Source organism: Sorex fumeus, unplaced genomic scaffold, assembly GCF_029834395.1.
Source record: "Sorex fumeus unplaced genomic scaffold, SorFum_2.1 ptg000045l, whole genome shotgun sequence".
NCBI lineage: Eukaryota > Metazoa > Chordata > Mammalia > Eulipotyphla > Soricidae > Sorex > Sorex fumeus.
The window spans coordinates 5,668,656-5,688,337 of NW_026606102.1; the positions used below are offsets into that span (position 1 = coordinate 5,668,656).

At 46.7% G+C, this 19,682-nt stretch overlaps 1 protein-coding gene and 1 pseudogene across 1 annotated transcript in view; both read left to right on the top strand.

Annotated features, from left to right (window-relative positions):
* The window catches only part of TM2D1 (TM2 domain containing 1), a 45,794-nt gene extending 39,013 nt beyond the window's left edge, over window positions 1–6,781 (top strand). Inside the window, exons 6-7 of the mRNA XM_056122289.1 lie at window positions 3,927–4,062; window positions 6,669–6,781. Of these exons, the coding sequence (XP_055978264.1) occupies window positions 3,927–4,037 (111 nt within the window). The 3' untranslated portion in view covers window positions 4,038–4,062; window positions 6,669–6,781. The remainder of the gene's footprint in view (window positions 1–3,926; window positions 4,063–6,668) is intronic.
* Window positions 6,782–6,826: 45 nt separating this feature from the next.
* On the top strand, window positions 6,827–15,879 carry LOC130030990 (U1 small nuclear ribonucleoprotein C-like; annotated as a pseudogene).
* The last annotated feature ends 3,803 nt before the right edge of the window (window positions 15,880–19,682 follow it).

Below are 19,682 nucleotides of genomic sequence, written 5' to 3' on the forward strand. Positions count from 1 at the left end.
AGTTAGTTGCTGAGCAACCAGAATTTTTATGTAAGGAGAAAGAAATGCTTTAACAGGATTGCTGAATGTTAGCTGCAATATTGGATGATGTAGAGCTAGGCATAGCCCCCAAACCCAAACAAAAACAAAACCCACGGCTATTGGAGCTTCTTCACTTAAGGGACAAACCAGACTGAAGCAGCATCTTATCATTTTCCTGTATGCCACCTGATAACTTGACGTCAGTGTAAACCTTCTATAAAACAACTATGTCAAACAACTATTTTCCCCAGTTTTGAATTGCATATTTGAATTTCCTGAAGAGAGTCCAGTGAAGCCCAGGCAGACTTATTAGAAAGTCATGATACGAGAAGGGCATCTATTCATATGCTGACTTTGTTTTTTGTTCCTGAATGCTTGTCATCTATAGGAGAAACTGAAGTTTTCAGGGGAGATGACTTAGGAAGAAACTCAATTTCAGTCTATGTACAGACTCTAAATTTGGTGAATTTTTACCATCTGATTTGAACTTATTTCTTTTGGCTGGACTTTATTTTTTCTTCGTTGATTCCCTCATAGTCTCAAAACATGTTATAACTTCAAACTCCTAATTGTATAAACCTAAAAGAGTTTTTAAATCCCTACCCTTGGCACATTTTTAAGTTGACATTTAAATTTTTCATCATAAAGTTTAAATAGTTACAAATGATGTCATTTCTAAGTTTGCAAATATTGACAAAACTGTTATATCAAATTTAAAATATATCTAGCAGTATATAAATATTGCACCATTTTGAAAGTCTTTGAAGAGAGATGGGAAACTTTTGCTAACCATCAAAATGTTGACATTGTTTCTTTTTCTCCTTGTATTAAATCTTTTTTTCCATTCTCTCTTTCCCACAGAATTATATCCTAATATATATCAGTCATCTTAGAATCAAATGATTTTTAATCTATTATTTATTAAGTGATTTTGTCATAATGATTAATGATACAGTCATCAAAACAGCATAAGCCTGTTACAGATTGTAGCAGATACTCTGAGGGGTCTCCCCAGGCCGTGTCCAGAGACTCCACCGTGCATCCTAGGCTCAGCAGTGTGGTCAGTGCTTGGGGCCACCAGGACTGTCCCCAGTGATTCTGGGGCCATGCATGTGGTGCTGGAAATTGTGCATGCCAGGCCTACATTCTAGCCCTTTGAGATCTTTTCCAACCTCAGTAACATTTTGGTTTTGAGGGATGCCTAGGGGCTAGACCCAGTTCTGTGCTCAGAAGTGATCCCTGGCAGTGCTCACAGAACAGTCTTGAGTGCTGGAGGTCAAACCAGGATCTGCAGGATAAAAGGCAAGTACCTGGTCCTTCTCTCCCGCAAGGGAGCATAACATGACGCTCGCCATAACCATGCCTCCACAGGCCCCGTGCCAGGCTGTTTCCTTGGGGTGACTTGGAGGGGGGCGGGTGAGATCCCTCCCCGCCCTATGGGACCCAGCCTCGGCAGCCAAAAACCTCCAGAACTCAACTGCCACCATGCTCACGTTCGCTCTCCACGTACTCAGGCCAAGCCGTGGCCATGACACTTCATACCACATACTTTACCTATACGCCAAGAGTACTGCACCACATTTGAGGCAGCCAGTCTTAGAGGGAAATATTTTATTTATTTTATTTATTTTTAACAGATAAATATATGCAGGGTTTGATTCCTCCACCCCTCTCAGAGAGCTCGGCAAGCTACCGAGAGTATCTTGCCACCACGGCAAAGCCTGGCAAGCTACCCGTGATGTATTCAGATGCCAAACACAGTAACAACGAGTCTCAAAATGGAGACGTTACTGGGCCCGCTCGAGCAAATCGATGAACAACGGGAGGACAGTGATACAGTGATATATATATATATAAATATACCAGGCTCAACCTTTAACAACGTGTTAGTGATCTCTTATAGATGGGCTTAATGGCCCCTGGGTGAAATACAGCAATCTTTACATTCTTTTCTCTAAGGAAACTTTTTGGTGGCATTTTCAGTGATTTTTTTTTCATAACAATACAAAATATATAATTTCAGTTCTGCTCTGGGGTAGGGGTTGGGGTTCGGGATGGAAGCATCTGAAATATGGTGGTGGGAAGGTGTAATGGTGGTGGGATTGGTGTTTGAATATTAAGTGTAATCATATTGTGAACTACTTTATAAAGTAAAAAAATTTTAAAAATATCTTCATAAGGAAATATTAATAGGAATTTTTTTAAAAAGGCAAGTACCTCACCCCCTGTCTCTGTCACTGTTACTGTCCTCCCATTGTTCATCGATTTGCTCGAGCAGGCCCAGTAACATTGTGAGACTTGTTACTGTGTTTGGTATCTCGAATACATCACGGGGAGCTTGCCAGGCTCTGCCGTTCAGGCGAGATACTCTCGGTAGCTTGCCAGTCTCTCCGAGAGGGGCGGAGGAATCGAACCCTGTTTGCCAGGCCGGCCGCGTGCAAGGCAAACGCTCTACCCACTGTGCTATCGCTACAGCCCACCTCACCCCTACTTCAATAAATTAGTTTTAAAGAAAAAAACACTTTAGGAAGTAGTCTATTGAATAAGATGTGGCTTAGCATAAGAGTTAGGATGTTTTGATGAAAGGAGATTTCCTTAAGTCCCATGTTTTAGCTGATCCCTTTGTTTAACACATCAGAAGTTTTTTAGACCTTAAGGCTGTATGCCATCCCAGGACTCCAGTGCTGCTTTGATGGGTGAGACTCTTTCCTGTTGTCACCTTGAGTCCCCAGGAGAGGTGTGGCATTCTGGCAGCTCAGTCTTCCAAAGAACACTGCTGGGAATTAAGGGTCTCAAAGTCGATCCCCTCTAGACTCTGGGCGCACGTGCTCTTTGGTGAATCCTTGTATACCCCACAGCTGCGGTTTGGAGATTGCTGATGTGAAGGATCATTTGTTGATATCCTGGTCTCTGGATTGCCATCAATGCAAAGTGGACAAGATGGTTGTAATATGATTTCTTTTTTTCCTGTCCCTTCCTTTTCCCATTCCATATCGTGTTGGTGGGACTGTCAGTCACATCAGCTCATCAAAGGGAGCCCAGCTTGGCCAGTGCTAGTAATTCTCCTCTCTAAAATGCAGTAAATTGTTCAGAAAAAGGCATAGAACCGTCATCCTTCCCTGGAATTAATAAAAATTCTGAGCAAGAATCTTGTGTGTTGAGGGGCTGGAGCAATAGCACAGCGGGTAGGGCGTTTGCCTTGCACGCAGCCAACCCAGGTTCGATTCCCAGCATCCCATATGGTCCCCTGAGCACCGCGAGGGGTGATTCCTGAGTGCAGAACCAAGAGTAACCCCTGTGCATCGCCAGGTGTGACCCAAAATGCAAAAAAAAAAAAAAAAGAATCTTGTGTGTTGAGAGTGAAGCTGGGAAGATGTCAGTTTGGAGCGTTGGTGCCTACTTGTCAGCCCCTCTCTGCAAAGAAAGCAAACTGAGTTAAGTGGGAGGGGGTCAGAGCCAGGGTCTGGGGGCAGGAGGAAGCGAAGCCTTTCAGTGCTTGAAGTCCCAGCTCCTGCAGCCCCTCCAGTCCTGCCATCTTCCGTGTAACCTTTTCAGCTGACACAAGTCACTACTTTGTTTCTTCTAATTGAGTTAATTTGGTTTTTTTCTTTTTTTTTCTGTATTTTTGTTACTGCTGAAGTCATTTTGGGGGGGAGGGGGGTCACACCCGGCAGTACACAGGGGTTACTTCTGGCTCATGCACTCAGGAATCACTCCTGTCGGTACTCAGGGGACCATATGGGATGCTGGGAATCGAACCCATGTCGGCCACGTGCAAAGCAAACGCCCTATCCGCTGTGCTATTGCTCCAGCCCCTGCTGAAGTCATTTTATTAACCACTGGGTAAAGTGTTATGAGAAGTGTCCTTTGTAAAATGAGTAATATCGAACATTCTTCTCTTCTAGATTGTTGGACCGTCAGATGGAAGTAGCTATATCATAGATTATTATGGAACCAGACTTACAAGACTGAGTATTACTAATGAGACATTTAGAAAAACACAGTTATATCCATAATTTTTTTAAAGAGAAACAGTAAGAGGTATGTATATATAGTACTACTTTTTTGGTTTGTTTTCTGGCCACACCTGTCAGTGCTCAAGGGCTTTGGGAACCATATAGGATGCTGGGAATCAAACCTGGGTCAGCTGTGTTCAAGGCGAGTGCCCTACCCGCTGTAGTATCTCTCAGGCCCCCATATATAATTTGAATAATATTATACATTTGCATAAGATTCTGAGAACTTGAGAACCGTCGGAAATTGAAGAGATTACTTGATGCAATAAACCTCTTAACTGGCTTATCAGAAACCGGTGAAACATCCCTAATATTTTGTAAACCGTTTTCGGGTATGCTCATTGCTCCTGAGTTCTCACTTAAGCTCTCTCTGCAGTGCCTATATTTAAAGGACAAAGTTTAAAGGACAAAGTTCATGAGAAAGAAGTACCATCAGAGCAAAAAGACATCTGATAGTAGTGTATGGTGGTTACGGTGAAGGTGCAGTGTCCAACAGTCCATCTGTCCTGGGGCTGGGAGTAGGGAGTAGGGAGTAGGTGGCAGGCACCACATCCAGTGATGCTCAGGGCTGATGCCTGGCTTTGTGCTCAGGAAACCTAACTGGCAGTGTTCACAGGTGCTGGAGACTGAACCCGGGTCAGCTATGTGCAAGGCACATGTCCTGCTCACTGTCCTATCTCTTTGACCTCACTAATAAGACTCTTAAATATCTGCTCCTCTTTCTTAATCCTGAAAATTGGTAATCTCATCCCAGAAGAACAATAAGCACTTTTCCTAACCTGAATTTTTGCCCTACTACAGTAGATAGGGTGCCTTGTATGAGGTTTGATGTCCAACGTCCCATGTGGTTCCCTGAACCCTTCCAGGAGTGATCCCTGAGTGCAGAGCCAGGAGTAAGCCCTGAGTACCACCACGTGTGGCCACAGCCAAACAAACAAAAACCGAAGAAAAGTATTAATTGGTCTCAACTTCCAGGAAAAGTCAGAGAAGTTGGAGATGTTACCAGTTTTCAACTGGGTCCTCTAGGATGCTTCCACTGCGTGAGCTGGCTTTTCAGAGAGAGGTTGAATTGCGGGGTTTCACCACAGTCCCGTAGCAGTGTTTACTGTGACTGTCTCAGTGCTTCTTCAGGCCCAAGAGGGTGTAACATTTTTCTGTGCCTTAGTGTATAAATAGCATATGCAGGACCATTTTCCCTTTCTGGTAGGTTTTTTCCACTTCACAATAAAGCTGTAGGATTTGCCTGATGGGTTTTGTCCTGAGACTTAAACCATGAGAGACCTCTCGAGGTCTGAGGAAATTATTCCCCCCAGTTGTCTGAAAAATTTTGTTGATCCTTGCTCCACAAGCATGAGTCCTTAGAGTTAGGGCTGAGAGAAATGTGCCTGCAGGACAAGTGCCTTAACCCCTGTACTGTCTCTCCAGGTCTGCCACTGTGTCACTTGATTTTAAACCTATATTCACTTTGGAAATTGTGGCTCCTACTTTATGAGAAGTTTGCATGGTTTCACATAACCTCATTTTCATGTTATAATCATAGCTCTTTCAGTGTCAGTTGTTTGAGGATGTGGGCAACACTTTGCAGTGCTCAGGGGGGCTACTCCTGGCAGTGCCAGGGATCCAGGCTGGCAAGTGCCTTAACAACTCGATACTGACTTTTCCACCCTGCGATGCAGATGGCTTTAAATCCGTTGGCTTTTTTCTTTTTGGGTCACACCCAGTGATACACAGGGGTTACTCCTGGTTCTGCACTCATGAATCACTCCTGGCAGTGCTCAGGGGACCATATGGGATGCTGGGAATCGAACCTGGGTCAGCCGCATGCAAGGCAAACTCCCTACCCGCTGTGCTATCTCTCCAACCCCTAAAACCGTAGTTTAAAAAAAAAAAAAGAAAAAAAATTAAAGAATGTAGAATTTAGAAAGCAACCTATTCTTCTCTGTAGCTTTTCAGGCCAACATTTCATTGTAATTTCAGACTGAAATTCAGAGTGTGAAACTTGAAGGGCTGTTGAAAAGGCAGCTCCCTGCATTGTCATTTATGTGCTCTAAAGAGCTATAGAAAGGGTCCAAGAGGAAAGGAAGAGTTAAAATGAGACATCAGATTGGAGCTGACGGCACAATCCTGGCTTGTGACTGTCCTGATTCTCTCCCCATCACCACTTCGTCTCCCAAACATTGCTGGGGATGTAGCTCTGGAGGTCCCTAAGGACTGCTGGGGTTGCCCAGTGATCCACAGCACCACAGGGACCAAGAAGCACCATGGTCTTGGGCCCTTGCATTGAACCACCTTTTTTTTTTTTTCTTTTTGGGTCATACCCAGCGATGCACAGGGGTTACTCCTGCTCTGCACTCAGGAATTATCACTGGTGGTGCTCGGGTGACCATATGGGATGTGGAAATTGAACCTAGGTTGGCCGCATGCAAGGCAAACTCCCTACCCGCTGTGCTATCGCTCCAGCCCCTGAACCCACCTTTCTGGTGGGCACAAATCCATAGGAGTGGTCTGGGGTCATCCTGAGGAACACTTGGAACAGTCCTCCACCTCCCACCTCCCCAAACATGTGTCTCTAACAGCGTCTTTGACAGTTGGAAAGACTTTATTCTAACATGTTTCTGTTTTCTGCCTTAGGATTTGGGCCGCCTTGATTTGCATCCAGATTCTCAGTCTGTGTGGAGTTCCAGGTTTTCCTTTTCGTCCTTCGTCGTCTACCCCTTCACAGATTCCACGATTACTTAAAATCATACTATTCGAAGATTTATTTAACAGGACTTTGGGGGTAGCGCTCCATGACAATAGAGTCTGTCTTCAGCTGCTGTCTCTATGAGACGGAGAGTTATTACCTTGGTATTCTTTAATGTCTTTTCCAAAGGCAGGTAGCCACTTGTCATTTTGGCTTCTGAATAATAAAAGTGTGACTTATTCCCCTTTTTTAATGCTTTTATTATTAAGGAAAATTTCTAAAATGTTGACAATAGCCGTCTTCTGCTTTTTGATCTCTCAAAGCAGTTAATCCCTGGTGTGAACAAATACCATTTATATTGCTGGGGGCCTGTGGGCCTGTGGCTCAAGCCCCACCTGTTTCTCCCCAGCTTTCAGATCTGTCTTTGACTCGGTATCCAGGGAGCTAAAGATCATCGGGGAGTCTCAAGTCTTGAGGCACCGTGGATGCTTCTGGCCGTGGTCCAGGCCTCTGAAGTGTGAAGTCCTTCCTTTCTGCCGGGGAGGGCGGCACTGGCTCTTGGGAAGTCCAGTGCTGACTCATCTCGCTCCGTGCAGTTACTTCGGAGGCTGAATGGACAAGGTGGGAGCAGCAGCCTGTGATTAATGGCTGCCATCTGTCAGTAGCGCCGGGCAGATGCCTGCAACGGGCGCAGGGATGAAGCGCCCATGTCTAAGCAGGGTCCCTCTGCCGGAATTCAGAGCGCCTGAAGACAGCAGGGCAGGAACCACTCTGTCCCCATCACACTCGCCATCTCTCTAGGCACCGGCAGGCCAGCTTCCACGCACTGGGTTCTGGGCACCTCAGGAGTCAGAGAGCTGAAATCCTCATCAGTTATGTCACTGGAGAACAGGCAGTATAGGACAGTTCACCCCCCTCGTATGTCCTGAGCATGTTTGGGACATACTGGGACACACATGTCTGACTTCTCTGCAGCTGGAATGTCTCCAGTGAACATGCTGCTCCGTGTTCCAGAGACCACTTGGGGTGCAGCAAGCAAACACTTCACCACAAGTGCAAACACCCTGACCCCGAAGGGGCTTGTGTCATCCTGGGCTCCTCTCTTTCATGTTGACCTATGTGACCTCAGCTCCCTCGCTGGTCGACGCTGGCTTCCTGCTGCCCACAGCTTTGAGCAGCACTTGGGCCCGGGGTTTGAACGTCTTTGGGTTTCCACAACCCCATGGGTGTGATGACGTAGTATCTGCAGTGCAGCCCGGAAACCTTCATCTTGATTCCTGCATAGTTTGCTCCAGTTAATGGATGTTCTCAGGAAGGAAATCTGCTCTCCAGGCTGGTGCTTCTCAAAAGTGTTCTTTTCAGGAAGTTCCACTTGCAAAGGATTCTTGACAAAATCTCATCTCAGGACAAGGCTCCTCCAGAAGGGTACTCTGACACCTTCCGACTTCATTTTCACTCCCAGTTCCTAAATGTACATGACAGGAACAGCTTTTTGTTTTTGTTGTTGTTGTTTTTTTTTTTAATCTTGCCCCATTTTGCCTTGTTCCCTGATGTATGTGATTCTTTAACGAATGTTTTTTTCTGTATTTTATTATCTTTTTTATGTGAATGCATTTCATGCATGTGAATACAACTTTTCTCTTTTTATGTTCAATACATTATTGTGGTTATTTTTGGTAGTGGATGTTCACAGGAAATACAAGCTCTGGCCTCTGTAGGAGATGGTTCCTATGATATTCCTTTTTTTTTAGAACAGTGGTCCAAATTGTGAGATATATGAACTGAGCCATATATGAACTCAGTCATATGTGGCTACTCCAAAACCCTGTTGGGTACATTAGACGTGTTATTTCAGCACCAGAGAAACTGTATTTCTAGAGAAACATGATCAAATGTTGCTCCTGTAACTCAAAAGGATAGATGTATTTCTACAGTTACCTCTACCGGAGAGATTTCTAAGCCACACTATGTTAAACCAAGAAACCTTTTTAAAAAGCCTGTGCCCACATTTGTTTTAGAGACTATTAGGACCTAAGAAATAGCATTCATTTGTTGTTTTAGGGACTGATAGGACCTAAAAAAGGTATTAGTTTGGGGGTGTGTTTTGTTTTACAAAAATAAAAAAAATCTGTATATTTAATTTCTGTATGCTTAAAGGTGTTAAGTATTAATGGATACTGGTTACTGATAAATCTCTAGATTAAAATCTAATAGCAAGATAAAAAAAATCTAATAGCAAGAAACTAGCAGAAAGAAAATTAGTTCTGTGGGTGGGGGCGGGCAGTGCCCATTGAGCTGCATCTGGCCCTGTGCTCAGGCGTGATGACCTCTGATGGCACTCCTGGCGCATGTACAGTATTAGGTATGGAACTGGGGTCAGTGGGGTATGGGGTATCCCTTTAACCCCTGCACTCCTCCAGCCTGCAATATTAGTTCTTAAAAAGTGCAAGTCCTGGACCTGGAGCAGGAGTATAGAGCAGGTAGGGCATTTGCCATGCACGTGGCCAACCCCGGTTTGATCCCCAGCATCCCATAAGGTCCTCGAGCACTGCCAGGAGTAATTCCTGAGTGCAAAGCCAGGAGTAAATACTGAGCATAGCCAGGTGTGCGCTCCCCCCGCCCCCCACTCTTCCCCACCAAAAAAAGTTCAAGTCCAAGATGTTAGTTATTCTTCCTGATTCAAAAGACCTTAAATGTAGCTATTCCTGTACTTAGCTCTAAGACAGAACCTGTCTTTGCTGCAACCTGGATTGAGCTGGAGGGGGTCAGGCTAAGCAAAATAAATCAGAAAGAAAGACATACTAGATGATCTCACTCCCGTGTGGTGTATAATGAAAGAAAGCAATGAACAGTGTCCAATGAAAACAAAGCCTTAGACTCTGACTAGAAACTGAGGTTTCCAGGGGGTTAGGGCCCGGAGTCAGCCCATGCAGGGTCTATGGACCTCGGGGGAAAGATAGATACTGTGGCTTTGCTGACCCACCTGGTATTGTTTAACATTTTACCACTTGAAAAAAATTAACACTCTTGTAAACCATGTTACCTCAATTTTTTAAAAAAATATGTGTGTAAAAAAGCGAAGTAAATAAAACAAAAAATTATTACATTCACTTGAAGAAAAAGTGTAGCCGTACCCTAAGATCTGGAACCTTCCCTTTCTCTCGGTTAAACTAGCATCTGTTTGTGCTTTTTTTAAATTACAAAATTAACACAAGTGGAATGCAGAAAATATGAGAAAACATCAAAAATTGCAAAGAGAAGCTCACTCCACAACCCCACAATCACAGCATGAGTATTTTTATGTGCTTGTTTTACCATGCCTGTATGAACATTCTTTCCTCACAGAAAAAGTGACCTATTACCCATATGGTTTTATATTCTTTACATTGACAATAATTTTTATTTTCAATTTTTTACAAAATGGTGACAGCTTTTGTGTGTCTCAAATTGTCACCTTGTGGCTGATTCTCGAGTGATGGGGAGATGGAATCCTAACTGCCCAGTCATTTAGCAAGTAATAAAGACAGGTGGCAATTTTGGGCTTGTCTGAGGCCCCACTGTGTTCTCCCGTGCTCCAGCCAGTGGTGAATTGTGGGGCGCAAACCCCTGCTAGCCTGTGTTCAGTATGCCTCTCCTTTCAGATGTACCGTCCACTTCAAGCCAGGCTGGTGTGAGAAATCAGGCCGAGACAGGGGGAAGAGGAAAACAGTCTTTTCTTAGGTTCTTCTACTTTACTCTTAACAGTGACAGTGAAATAGACGCTTGCCAATAAGGCATGTTTGTCATGGGGACACAAGGAGAGTCAGATGCTCAAGGAAAACAGGTAACCTCTGGCAATGCCACCAGCAACACATCTCCAGCTACCTGACCTCAGCTAGACTTGCACAGCTGGACGTGATCAGAGATTGCTTCCTCCCCATCCATACAAACATCAACCCCAGTGTTTACCCCGACGAGGCTTGGATCCAATAAGAGTGATACGTGTCAGGGGCAGAGAGATAATACAACCAATAAGGCGCTTGCCTTGCACATGGCCAACCCAGGTTCAATCCCCAGTACCCTGTATGTGCCCTCTCCCCTAAGCCCTGCAAAGTGTGCTCCCTGAGTACAAGCCAGAAGTAAGTCCTGAACACACTAAGTGCAACCCTTCCCCACACCCCAAAAGAGAGTGATAAATGTCAGTTTTAATGTGACAATTGGAATTTTTTTTTTCCTTTTTGGGTCACATCACGGGTAGCTTGCCAGGCTTTGCCGTGCGGGCCAGATACTCTCGGTAGCTTGCTGGGCTCTCTGAGGGGCGGAGGAATCGAACCCAGATCAGCCAGGCTGGCCACGTGCAAGGCAAACGCCCTACTGCTGTGCTATTGCTCCAGCTCCTGAATGCCGTAGTACAGCAGTAGGGCGTTTTCCTTGCACACAGCCAACATGGCCGACCCGAGTTCGATTCCTCCGCCCCTCTCAGAGAGCCCGGCAAGCTACCGAGAGTATCTCGCCTGCACGGCAGAGCCTGGCAAGCTCCCCGTGACGTATTCGATATGCCAAACACAGTAACAACAAAGTCTCCAATGGAGACGTTACTGGGCCCGCTCGAGCAAATCGATGATCAACGGGAGGGCCTTTACTTTTTACTTTACTTTTTTGGGTCACACCTGACAATGCAGAGATTACTCCTGGCTCATGCACTCAGGAATTACTCCTGACGGAGCTCAGGGGACTATATGGGATGCTGGGAATCGAACCCGGGTTGGTCACGTGCAAGGCAAACTCCCTATCCGCTGTGCTATTGCTCCAGACCCGGAAGTTTTTTAAAAAAACTAACCACGGTAAAATCTGTCAGCCTCATGTTGATATTCATTGAACACTGTGGCATTGCATGCTGTCAAGAAGCGTGAACAGGAGTTGGGGAAATAGGCCAGGAAGTCGGGGCACATGCCTTGAAAGCAGGTGTTTTGATCGCTGGTCATGCAGGGTGTGGCCCCGGAGTTCCCCTAGCAATGCAGGGTGGCCCTGGAGTCCCCAGCACAAGGCCTGAGCAGCATTGATGTTGCTAGGCTAACTACTGAACAGTCAAGGCCCAGTTGACCCAATAGCCAGGAAGAGCACCTGAGACCCTTTCGGCACTGCTCAGGAAGTCTCCCTGCCTCACACTGCACGATGAGTGTGATTTATTCTGATTTACTAACATTAAACATAGGAAGAAGTGATTACTGAGCACAGGACCAGGACTAAACCTTAAGCACAATGGTGTGGCCCCCAAACCAACCAACCAACATGGTCTTATTTGGCATCTACCCTCCTTAAAGTCCCTCCTCGAGTCAGGGAAAAAGAAGGGTTGCAGGCTTTGTTTTGATTGCTTTTGAGCCTGAACCTTTCTGGAGATATTTATCTAATAAATTTAGAAATGATGCGACGAGGTAGCTGATCAGCCCACTCTCAGCCTTTAAATGAAGGTTAATTGCGGGTAATTACTATGCAGACAACACCACGTTGCTGTTAACCTGTCAACATTACCAGACTATGCCAAGCATATGGAGATGAAGTCTTGAAAAAGTGATGCCGGTGAGAGCTGTGTGGATTGCTTGTGCCAAAAAAGTGTTTCCCCCACACACCCAGGAGAGTGTGTGGTGCTTGAAACTTGCAGTCTTGTGAGCTAGTTTTATATTTAAAAGAGTATGGTCTTTGAGCTGGAGAAATAATTCAGGGGGCAGGATGCTTGCCTTGCATGCATGGCCAATCCAGGTTTGATTCCTAGTGTTCCATATGGTCCTCTGAGCTCAGCACAGAGCCAGGAGTAACCCCTGAGCATCGCAGGATTTGCCCCAAAGCAAAAACAAACAAAAAAAGACTATGGTCTTTAAGGTCCTATCTTTGATTCCAGATAAACATCCATTTGACTTTTTTTTTTAGTGTAGGAGTACTGCTATTTATTCAGGCACTTATTAGCTGATTGAATTGGGCATGAACTCCACCTTACTTTTTTTTTTTTTTTTTTTATAATTTTATTTATTGAATCACTGTGAGAGCAGTTACAAAGCTTTCAGGTTTAAGTCCCAGTCATACAATGAAACACCTGTACCTTCACCAGTGCCCATTCTCCACCACCAAAACCCCCAATATATCCCCATCCCACACACTCCCCCTACCTAAGGGGCAGATGATTTCCACATTACTCTCTCTCTACTTAGATTACATTCAATATTTTCACACCAGACCCACCATAATTATTTGGGATTTTACCCCAACACTCAGATCTGCTGAAAAGGCAACAGTAGACAATTTGTTCTGGTTATGAATAACATATGATGTCTCGTGGCTGCAGTAGTGGCCATGCAATTTTGAAATTCTGAAATTTTAACAATGAAATCTGGAGGGATTTCTGCCAAAACTTGCTGGGTTCCGAGATTTGTTCCTAAGTCTCTTGGATCATAGCCGTTAAGCAGCTTGATCAGGAGCCAGAAAGGCCATTCGTGGGCCGTGACTTGGGGTCTCGGGATGGGGAGGAAAGGGCCAGCACCACCCCCATCCCGTGAGGCCCTGCGTGTCTCATCACTGAGGGCCCAAACCTGACTGCCCAGTGGCCTCTGGAGGATGGTGGCCACTGAGCTGCCAGGGGGAACAGGCCAAGGCATGAAACCTGTTCTCACCTGGGTGGCCAAGTGCCTGTAACCTACTGCAGGGACTGTACACATTTCTGCCAAAAGCCACTGGGTTCCGCGATTTGTTTTTAAGTCTCTGGGATCATGGCCATTAAACGACTTGATCAGGAGCCAGAGAGGCCGTTCATTGGTGGTGACTCAGGGTCTTGTTGGGATGGGAGGGAAAGGGCCGGCTCCACACCTATCCTATGAGACCCCACGTGTCTTGTCACTGCAGGCCCAAACCTGACTGTCCAATTTCTGGTGGATGGCGTCCACCGAGCCGCCAAGGGGAGCAGGCAGAGGGACAGCACCCTTTCCCCCCTGGGGTGGCCTGGTGACAGTAACTTACTGAGTGGTCCGGAGGCATTTCTGCCAAAAGCCGCTGGGTTTCAAGATTTGTTTCTGAGTCTCTGGGATCATGGCTGTTGAGCAGCTTGATCAGGAGCCAAAGAGGCCATTCATGGGTGGTGACTCGGGGTCTTGTTGGGACGGGGAGGAAAGGGCCGGCTCCACCCCCATCCTATGAGACCCCACGTGTCTCGTCACTGCAGGCCCAAATCTGACTGTCCAGTGGCCTCTGGAGGTTGGCAGCCACTGGGCCGCCAGGGAGAACAGGCCAAGGCACGAAATCTATTCCCACCTGGGGTGGCCCAGCGCCTGTAACCTACTGCAGGGACTGGACGCATTTCTGCCAAAAGCCACTAGGTTCCACAATTTGTTTCTGAGTCTCTGGTATCATGGCCATACTGGGATCAGTGATGGTGGAGAATGGGCACTGGTGGAGGGATGGGTATTCGATCATTGTATAACTGAAACCCAAGCACAAAAATTTATAAGTCTACAACTGTACCTCATGGCATTTCACTAATAAAATTTTTTTAAAAAATAAAATAAAATTTAATAATAAATTTTAGACAAACAACAACAATAAATAAATAAATAAATGGCTTGATCAGGAGACAGAGAAGTCATGTCTCCAATTATATAGCTGAGCCAGAGGTGGTTTGTGGGTGTGTCTCCCACATACCTAACTTTTGGCCGTTTACTTTCTTGGTAAACTTTGTCCGAAGTTTTTGGGGTCTTGCCAAAGGCACAGCAGCCATTTTGGAGTATCTGGAAGTCTGAAGGCGACATCAGGCTGCTGACGCACTCGCCTCACAGGTACAGATTGACCTGCTGGCGGCACCATACCCCCTTGACTTACCTTTTTGAATCATGAAATTCACCATTGCAAGTTGAAAAAAATACAAAGTAGGCCAGGAGAAATGGTACAGGGCTTAAGGTGCTCTCCTTCACACAGCTGATCTGGGCACCACATAGGATCCTGTGAGTACAGAACCAGGAGTACCACCTAATATGGTCCAAAACAAAAGAGAGCAAGAGAAAAAGAAAAGACCATCAAATACTACAGATGATAATGATGATGATGATGATAATGATGATTTTTGGAAAGGACTTTATTTTTTTTTAATTTTTTTACTTTTTTGCTTTTTGGGTCACACCCGGCTATTCACAGGGGTTACTCCTGGCTCATGCATTCAGAAATTACTCCTGGTGGTTCTCGGGGGACCATATGAGATGCTGGGAATCGAACCCGGGTCGGCCACGTGCAAGGCAAATGCCCTACCCACTGTGCTATCGCTCCAGCTTCTGGAGGGGACTTTCAAGTAGTGCTGGGTGGCGTGGGAGTCAACCTCTGCAGTTCTTGGCCAACCAGGCGAGGGTATCCAGTGATGACCAGTGGATCCAGAGGATCCATCAGGCCAACAGTGCAGTGATGCTCAGGCCTCGTGGTGCTGGGGGACAGTAGGGTTACCCCAGCATCATTGGGACCAGATGATTGATTCCAGGGGTTAAACTTGAATCTTGAATGTGCAGGCTTGATCCAAGGCCCCGGAGCTATCCATCCAGGCCTGCAGAAATGTTCTTGTTATATGGTTGGCAATGGAGGCCAAGTCAAGTGGTCTGAGACAGGTGGAAAATTGCTTTAAAGAGGCACACCGACTTCCGGTGAGCGGGGCAGAAGAGCTCAACAGCCTGCAGAGCGTCAGCCTAAGTTTTACTGTGACTACTGTGACACGTACCTCATCCATGACGCTCCATCTGTGAGAAAGACTCAGTGCAGCAGCAGGAAACACAAAGAGAATGTGAAAGACTACTACCAGAAATGGGTGGAAGAGCAGGCCCAGGGCCTGATTGGCAAGACAGCTGCTGCATTTCAACAAGGCACGATTCTTCCGACTCCGTTCTCTGCTCCTCCTGCAGGGGTGATGAACCCATCTCCACCCAGTCTCCCAGGTCCTACTCGCCCTGGGATGATGCCAGCACCCCATATGGGGGGGTCCTCCCATGATGGGCTCCCCTCCTCCTGGGATGATGCCAGTGGGACCTGCTCCTGGAATGAGGCTGCCAATAGGAGGGAGGCCCTATGGCCATGATGCCTGGGTCTCCAATGATGAGACCCCCTGCCCATCCCATAATGGTGCCCACTCAGCCTGGAATGACTCAACCAGACAGATAAGGAGAGTGGGAGTCGATCTCTCTTTTTCTCTCTATCTCTCTCTCTGTCTCTTGCTGTCTCTCTCTGTCTCTCTCTCCACTTCCTCCTGTCACTTGTTCTTCACCAGGAGATCATGGTGCTGTGACGCTAGGTATTCTCCAGTGGTGTTAGAGGGAGACCTGCCCCCTCTTCCCATCAGAGAGAGTATAGTTTTGGAGGGGGGTTTATAGTAAATGGAACAAAACCCAGCAATTTTTATTTGTATTGTGAAACATGGAAATAAAGTTGTCAACTCTTAGTTGTTTTTTTTAAAAAGAGGTACCCCAAGGCTTTTTGAAGAAAAAAATGAAAATTATAAATTAAAATAAAATTTCTTTCATTTGAAAGAAATTAATTTATTTATTCATCTTCAGCAATCTGTTGGCGGACTGTGTACCTTTTCTGCACCTTCCCATTCACAGCATCCTCTCAGCCAACTGCACGCTGGGAGCCCATGAAGACATGTCACTTCACTGCCATTTCACCAGCAACAAATGACCTGTCCTGTGTCTGTATGTCCATTTAAGATTTTGATGCGGTAACTTCCCTCTGCTGTGCTGGGTCTGAGCGCCACTTGCTGCCTCATTCTGCTCTGCTCTGACATCCCTGGCAGCCTCTCCGAAATGCTCTGCCCTGCACCCAGACCCATCGCCAGTGCCTCATGCATGCTACTGCTTCCCTCATTGGTGGACTCACTGACCCCCAAAACCTCTTGTCAATTTTTTTTTAATTTATTGAATCACTGTGGAAAGGTTACAAAGCTTTCAGGTTTAGGTCTCAGTCATGCAAATATCAAACACATTTCCCTTTACCAATACTTATTTTTTGCCATGAAGAACCCCAATAAAACCCCACCCCCCACCCTTCCCAGTCCCTGTGAGGCAGATGAATTCTAGTTAACACTCTATCTGCTTTGATTAGATTCACTGTTTCAATAAAAGATTCACCACTATCATTTAGAGTTTACCCCCCCCCCAAATCAGACATGCTGAAAAAGCATTGTGAAGTGATTTGCTTTCTACAGCTGGGTTCAAGAACTAAATGTTGGTTTTGGATTTCTGCTATTTTACCTATTGACCCTGGAAGTATTTCTACTGAAAGTCAGATAGTTAAGAAATTGGTTTCTGTGTTCTGGAGTCGTGGCCGTGCTGGAGAGCCGCTCGTGGGGGGCAACTGGTGGCCTCGGTAGGGCGTGAAGGGCGGATCGAAACACCCCCCTTCCCATGAGGTTTTAGTCGCCCCCACACCCCCGGCTCATACCTGCTGTCCACAAGGCTCCCATGCGGCCGCCATCTTTCTTTCCAGAGAGGAGAGGGCAAATGGGGCAACACCCTTTCCCCTCCGGCAGACTTGATGGCCTGGATTAACGCATAGTCCTTTCACTTTTCTGCTCCAAGCTGCTGGGTTCTGCATTAAGTCCTTGTGCTTCTGGGGCTGTGGCCGTGCTGGAGAGCCGCTCGTGGGGGGGCAACTGGTGGCCTCAGTAGGGCGTGAAGGACGGACCGGAACGCCCCCCTTCCCATGAGGTTTTAGTTGCCCCCACACCCCTGGCTCATACTTGCTGTCCACAAGGCTCCCATGCGGCCGCCATCTTTCTTTCCAGAGAGGAGAGGGCAAATGGGGCAACACCCTTTCCCCTCCGGACAGACATGATGGCCTGGATTAACGCATAGTCCTTTCACTTTTCTGCTCCAAGTTGCTGGGTTCTGCATTAAGTCCTTGTGCTTCTGGGGCCGTGGCTGTGCTGGAGAGCCGCTCGCGGGGGGCAACTGGTGACCTCGGTAGGGCGTGAAGGACGGACCAGAACACCCCCCTTCCCATGAGGTTTTAGTCGCCCCCACACCCCCGGCTCATACCTGCTGTCCACAAGGCTCCCATATGGCCGCCATCTTTCTTTCCAGAGGGAGGAGGGCGGAAGGTAGCAACACCCTTTCCCCTCCAGCAGACTTGATGGCCTGGATTAATGCATAGTCCGTTCACTTTTCTGCTCCAAGCTGCTGGGTTCTGCATTAAGTCCTTGTGCTTCTGGGGCTGTGGCCGTGCTGGAGAGCCGCTCGTGGGGGGCAACTGGTGACCTCGGTAGGGCGTGAAGGACGGACCAGAACACCCCCCTTCCCATGAGGTTTTAGTCGCCCCCCACACCCCCAGCTCATACCTGCTGTCCACAAGGCTCCCATGCGGCCGCCATCTTTCTTTCCAGAGAAGAGAGGGCGAATGGGACAATACCCTTTCCCCTCTGGGCAGACATGATGGCCTGGATTAACACATAGTCCATTCACTTTTCTGCTCCAAGCTGCTGGGTTCTGCATTAAGTCCTTGTGTTTCTGGGGCTGTGGCCGTGCTCCAAACTTAACTCTGATTTTCAGGGAGAAAGGTTGGGTGGTTTACTTCCCATTGATCACTTTGTATATAGAGAGATGTTGTGCGGCCGCATAAGCGGCCGTGCGTTTTTGAGAAGAAGTCCTAGTTCCCGCCTACTCGAGCTGTGCTTGTAGAGGCTTCTGGACACCGGGGTTCCATCTGGGGGAGGCGGGATGCGGTACCTACCCCATCTGGGACTTCCTGGTGATCTCAGCTCTTTTTGGAACCTGTTTTTTTTTTTTTCCTCCGGGATCTGTGGTTCCCGCCCTCCATGTGGTCCTTTTCCACGTCTTGTCAATTTTTTAAAAAATTTTATTAGCACTGTAACACTGCCCTCCCATTGTTCATCAATTTGCTTGAGCAGGCACCAGTAACATCTCACAACAAATTGTGAGACTTGTTGTTACTGTTTTTGGCATATCGAATATGTCACAGGTAGCTTGCCAGGCTTTGCTGTGCAGGCGAGATACTCTCGGTAGCTTGCTGGGCTCTCCGAGAGGGGCAGAGGAATTGAACTCGAATCGGCAGCGTGCAAGGCAAACGCCCTACCCAATGTGCTATAGCTCCAGCCCTAAATTTTATTATTTAAATTTTTTTATGGAATCACAGTGATATACACAGTTATGAAGTTGTTCATGGTTGAGTTTCAGCCATACAGTCTTCTAATACCTGTTCCTTCACCAGTGTAACATGTACATTTTTTACGACCAATGATCCCAGTTTCCCTCCCTGTCCCACCTCCTGCTTGCCTCTATGGCAGGAACTTCTCTCTCTCTCTCTCTCTCTCTCTCTCTCTCTCTCTCTCTCTCTCTCTCTCTCTCCCCTCCCCTATTATGGTTTGCAATCCACATAATAAAAGGTTATCAGCTAATATCCCTTTACCTACTTTGAATACTCAGTTCCAGTATGATCCCAGTACCACATGGTCCCCAGTACCACATGGTCCCCTGAGCGCCACCAAAAATGGTCCCTGAGCACAGGCTCACTTTCTTAAAAGGGGGCGGTTGAGGAGGGCAGGACTACTGCATCACATACTACCAAAGTGAATTTCTGACCTGATTATCTGTAAATCCTCACAATCACCCCATAAGTCAAGGCAATTGTCTGCCTTTCAGCCATGCAAATTGCAAGCCTGAGTCTGACCAAGCAGCAGTAAATCAGAGGGTCCCACAATTTGCTTCCCTAGGCCCAACTAATTGACTAGAGCCATTGAAATAACTCAGAAACACGTTTTACTTACCTGGTCACCACCTTATTGTAAAAGGCTCTCCTGCAGGAGTAGCCAGAGGGAAGTAGCTGTGTGGGGAGGGCAGGTGCATTCATGCCTACTCCAGGCACACTCTTCCCCCAAAACCCCTCCAAACACCTTGGCCACAACCCACAGGCACTCTGAGCATGGGCTCTTGTTTTTATCTAGAGCCATC